This window comes from Schistocerca serialis, chromosome 4, assembly GCF_023864345.2.
Source record: "Schistocerca serialis cubense isolate TAMUIC-IGC-003099 chromosome 4, iqSchSeri2.2, whole genome shotgun sequence".
NCBI lineage: Eukaryota > Metazoa > Arthropoda > Insecta > Orthoptera > Acrididae > Schistocerca > Schistocerca serialis.
The window spans coordinates 304,798,273-304,802,371 of NC_064641.1; the positions used below are offsets into that span (position 1 = coordinate 304,798,273).

Genomic DNA, 4,099 nt, shown 5'->3' on the forward strand with positions numbered 1-4,099 from the left:
AATAGCTAAATGACAATTAAATTCTTTTACTATTCACTATTTAATGTTGTCCCAGAGGAAAAAAAAGCACTGCTATTCCAAACTCCAAAAACATTATCAATTTCTCTCAAATGAAGAATGGCTTAAGTTATGTATTGTCCTCCCCCCCTCCTCCCCGAAATATTGGTTGTATTGACAGACTGGACCTGTTCTGCAGATTAATTTTTACTTATGATGATGGCAGACTAGCATGCTAATACTAGCAATGAATTGTTCTCCTTGTGAGAATAATTAATTTACTGACTGGACAAAAATATATAGAAAAACTTGTCAACCACAGAGCAGGAGCAGCATTAATTATATATTTACTGATGAACAGAAAAGACTATTCCCCTTATTCTCTGAGATTGGGGTTTCACAGAGAATTTGTGGTAACAAAGTAATCTGTAGCAAAGCCTCATGTTTACGGCTGCACCATATCGAAGAGAGCAGAATACATAACATTTACCAACAAGATGTATGGGATACTGTGCATGAAATAAAAACAGAAAATAGAAATAAACATTTATTTCACATCATCTTCCCAAGGCCCCAAACAGTATAATTTAACATTTTTTCAATCTTTTGTACACAGTTACATTTTTAACAGTAGTTTCATCATTTCTCCTCTTGGTGTAATTGTTTAGCAAAACATTTGCACAGCAAAACAGTATGCAATTCATGACTGAATCAATTGGGTGTTTATTTTTACAGTGAAACCCATAAAAAAGATTGCTGGGAATATTGTGGGATGCTACCTTCACAAGTACATTTATCTGATTTGCCTGTTCTAAACATAAAATTTCCTGGTCTTTCAGAATTTTCTGTCGAGTTAAATAGACATATGTCACACACACTACTACATCATCTGCAGGATATGTCAACCCTCCTCTGTCTTTTACCATAATCAAATCATCACCACTCTGCTTCATTTCATCTGTAGTAAGGAATACCTTACAATATTCACAATGTTTTTTTTTTCAATAGCTTGGTTTGAGCAGTAACCTGCTATGTAATGCAACAGTGGCCAAGTTTTCTCATCTATTCCATCAACATCATTTTCATCTACTGCTACATTTAAAAATTCTGGTATTGATGTTTCTTTTAATCCCAGAATTTCAGCATGAGTAGAAAAAACATCAGTGGTCTTAATAACAACATCCCCAACTACTTTCGACCGAAGCACAAGGGAAAACATAGACTGTGCCCTTAGTTTTTGTTCAGTTTCAAAAACTTGTCTTAGAGAAACATGATAATTTCCCCCACATAGCTGGCGGTATTTGCTGAACCTGTCTTCTAAACTGTCTGTCTGTACTTTTCCTAACAGCAAATATGATCTGTTTTTCTCAGAAAGCCAGTAGTCACTGAAGTCTATCAAAGCAGCAGTTGTGTGTTTCAAAGCGCTATGTGTCTCCCGAGTAAGTTTTCTTTCATCACTACACTCTTCCCAAGAACATAACCATGAGATGAAGCACTGTAAGAATTCTTGTATGTGACGGGATTTACTAGTCACAGGTTCTTGGAAAATATTTCTTAACCTCTGCCCCTTGAGTAATGTTTTCACATTTACAATATCCCACCAACGATTTATTATTTTTATGAATGTTGCAGTACTTTCCCAGTTGCTAATTGCTTTCTTTGAACCAAATGTGTCCAAAGCAACAACTGTCGTATCACTGAAAATACGCAACACTAACTTGACATTTTGGCGCTCAATTGAGTTAGGAAATAGAGACTTCAAGGTTAAGGAACTGCCATATTGCAATAGTTCATCTTTTTCTATCAAGTGCAATTCTTTCAGTGCTCCAACAGAAGACAAACCTCCCTTCAAACTGTCACTGAAGTCAGGAAAACACAAGATCTGCTCCTTTTGGTTAAACCAGTTATTGCGGATACATTTCAAAATATGGACAGTGTCCACAAAATAATACAATGGGCGATTTGGAGAAGACTGTACAGGGTGATCATACTTTATTTTCACATCTGGAGGAGTAGAAAACTTAGACATTGCTTTCTTATTAATTGCATTATTGTCTGCTACTATACCAACCACCTCAAATCCAATTGCTTCTAATTTAACAATGACTGCTTTAATGTAAGAGAACAGAACATCACCCTGAATAGTATGAACTGGCAGAACAGATACCACATCCTTGTAAGGTGATTCCATGCTCTGAACCATAAAAACATAGGCGCTGGTTGCACACAAAAATTTTTCAGTGTTAAAGGCACATCCTACAACATTTCCAGCTTTGTAATCAAGCTGAGACTTCAGATGAATTTCATCCATCAACAGGAGCACAGTTTTATCATCTGAGGATAAAGTACCTACTTTATTTGTGATGTAGCTCATAAACTGATGACCCTGTTGCTCAATGACAGGATTTGTTGAGAGTTTACTACAAAGCCTTGAAAGGGTGTTAGGACTAGGCATAGAAAAACTGTCAGTGTTCCTCAAAAATTTGTAAGCATGTGGGCTTATAGAATGTACTAATGACCACATTATCATAGAGTTAGTATCATACCTAAATTGAGTTGAACTTCTGCACTTCAAAAATGAAATCTGTTCCTTCAAAAATGTAATTTTAGTTTCGTTTCCTGGTAACTTTTCTAAAAAATTTTGCAATAACTGGTCAATTAAAGACAAAATGTTATCTACAGGAGCCTCAGAACTATTATACAGAAGATAAATGTTCTTAAGAACATCACTTACCACCTGTATGTTGTTTACTTTCATGGGAAATTTCATGTTTCCAATACATTTCACTTCAATATCATTATTGAAGACACTGAGTAATAAACCACTGCTTATAACTACGTGGCAAAAAATTCTTGGGTAAGGATTATGCTTTAGTAACACTAGGCTCACACTGTCAGATTTGTTTATCACTACCCAGTCACTGTGCTTTTCACATTCACTCAACTTTGTTTTCATTTGTTCTAAACTATCGAACGATATCGCATCAATCATTTTCGCATGTGTGTCCACACTTTCTTGGATAGCAATTTGAAGAGCACGATTTTCTAAACGCCCCCTACGAATTTCTGGATCCTCTCGTACTGCAATTTGATGACTCGACAAGTAAGATGGACATCCAGGCAACTTCGATGGGATTGCATCTGAAAAATTAATAACGAAGTATGAAACCGATCTCACAGCATGTAAGTGAAATAAAGATAGTTCTTATGCCACTGTACTTTACTAAGAGCGTGTTTCGTAACTCACCTTTTCTCAAGCGTCGACGATCCAACGGTGCTGTCAAGAGTATACCAGTTTTCGGGTCATACATGCTGGTACTGTTTAAAATATCGTCCTTGTTGAAATGCGGTTCACATATCTAAAAACAAGCATACAGTTCTCTTTAAAACATATAACGAAAATTAATGAGGTATGAGATTATAAATACGTTCTTCTGTTTACTGTATTTTGTTTAGCTGTACTACATTTCAAGTAACTACGACACACTAACCAAACAAATACACTGATACTTACAACAGAGTGCTTACTCGGTGTCCAGTCTTGTCTGTGAACAGCCGATAACCATTTTCGTCTTAAATTCTCGTCAGATGGAAAATAAAATACACTGACTTTAGGTCCATTATCGTAATTGCCCCTGCAATTCGGCATACAACACCTTCGGGGCATCGTAACTGAGTATAGATCAAATAACAACTCACGAACAGCACAAAGTACAATATGGAAACGCTACGAATCACGTGTGTCGGTAGTCGGTACCTAGCTTCTCAGACCCCTACCGGTGACGTCACAGGCTCCTTAGACTCACGATGTGAGGCCTTGTTCCTAGGTGGCGTTGCATCACCTCACGACAGTCCTTCATAGCAAGAGAAAGTTGTATATTTTGTGTGAGGTAAACATACAAAACAAGAAATAAATCGCCTCAAGCAGTGAAACAGTTATCTGAATCATGTGATAAGGACCTTGCAGAAGAAGAACTTTGTAAGTAAAGAGTATTTTCGTGCTTAAGCGTGTATCCACTGTAGTCTAAAAGAAGAGCTGTCATGACAACATCCCAGAACAGTAAGTGGTATAAAGGTGGGACTCCTGGTTTTCCAAGTCATG

The 4,099-nt window shown here is 36.8% G+C and overlaps 1 protein-coding gene across 1 annotated transcript; it reads right to left on the bottom strand.

The window, feature by feature from the left end:
• Positions 1–567: 567 nt before the first annotated feature.
• Positions 568–3,815, bottom strand: LOC126474948 (uncharacterized). The gene is made up of 3 exons (XM_050102468.1): positions 3,512–3,815; positions 3,245–3,356; positions 568–3,138 (listed from the first exon to the last, which is right to left on the bottom strand). Exons 1-3 carry the CDS (start codon positions 3,662–3,664, stop codon positions 947–949), a joined length of 2,457 nt encoding a protein of 818 aa, XP_049958425.1. The 5' UTR covers positions 3,665–3,815; the 3' UTR covers positions 568–946.
• Positions 3,816–4,099: the final 284 nt, after the last annotated feature.

What these genes read in the sequence shown, in the direction of transcription:
- LOC126474948 (XM_050102468.1), bottom strand. Translation starts at nt 3,664, where the DNA reads ATGCCCCGAAGGTGTTGTATGCCGAATTGCAGGGGCAATTACGATAAT. An exon ending in CACCGAGTAAGCACTCTGTT is followed by an intron (nt 3,357 to 3,511) that starts GTAAGTATCAGT and finishes GCTTGTTTTTAG; the next exon opens with ATATGTGAACCGCATTTCAA. An exon ending in TCGTCGACGCTTGAGAAAAG is followed by an intron (nt 3,139 to 3,244) that starts GTGAGTTACGAA and finishes TTAATTTTTCAG; the next exon opens with ATGCAATCCCATCGAAGTTG.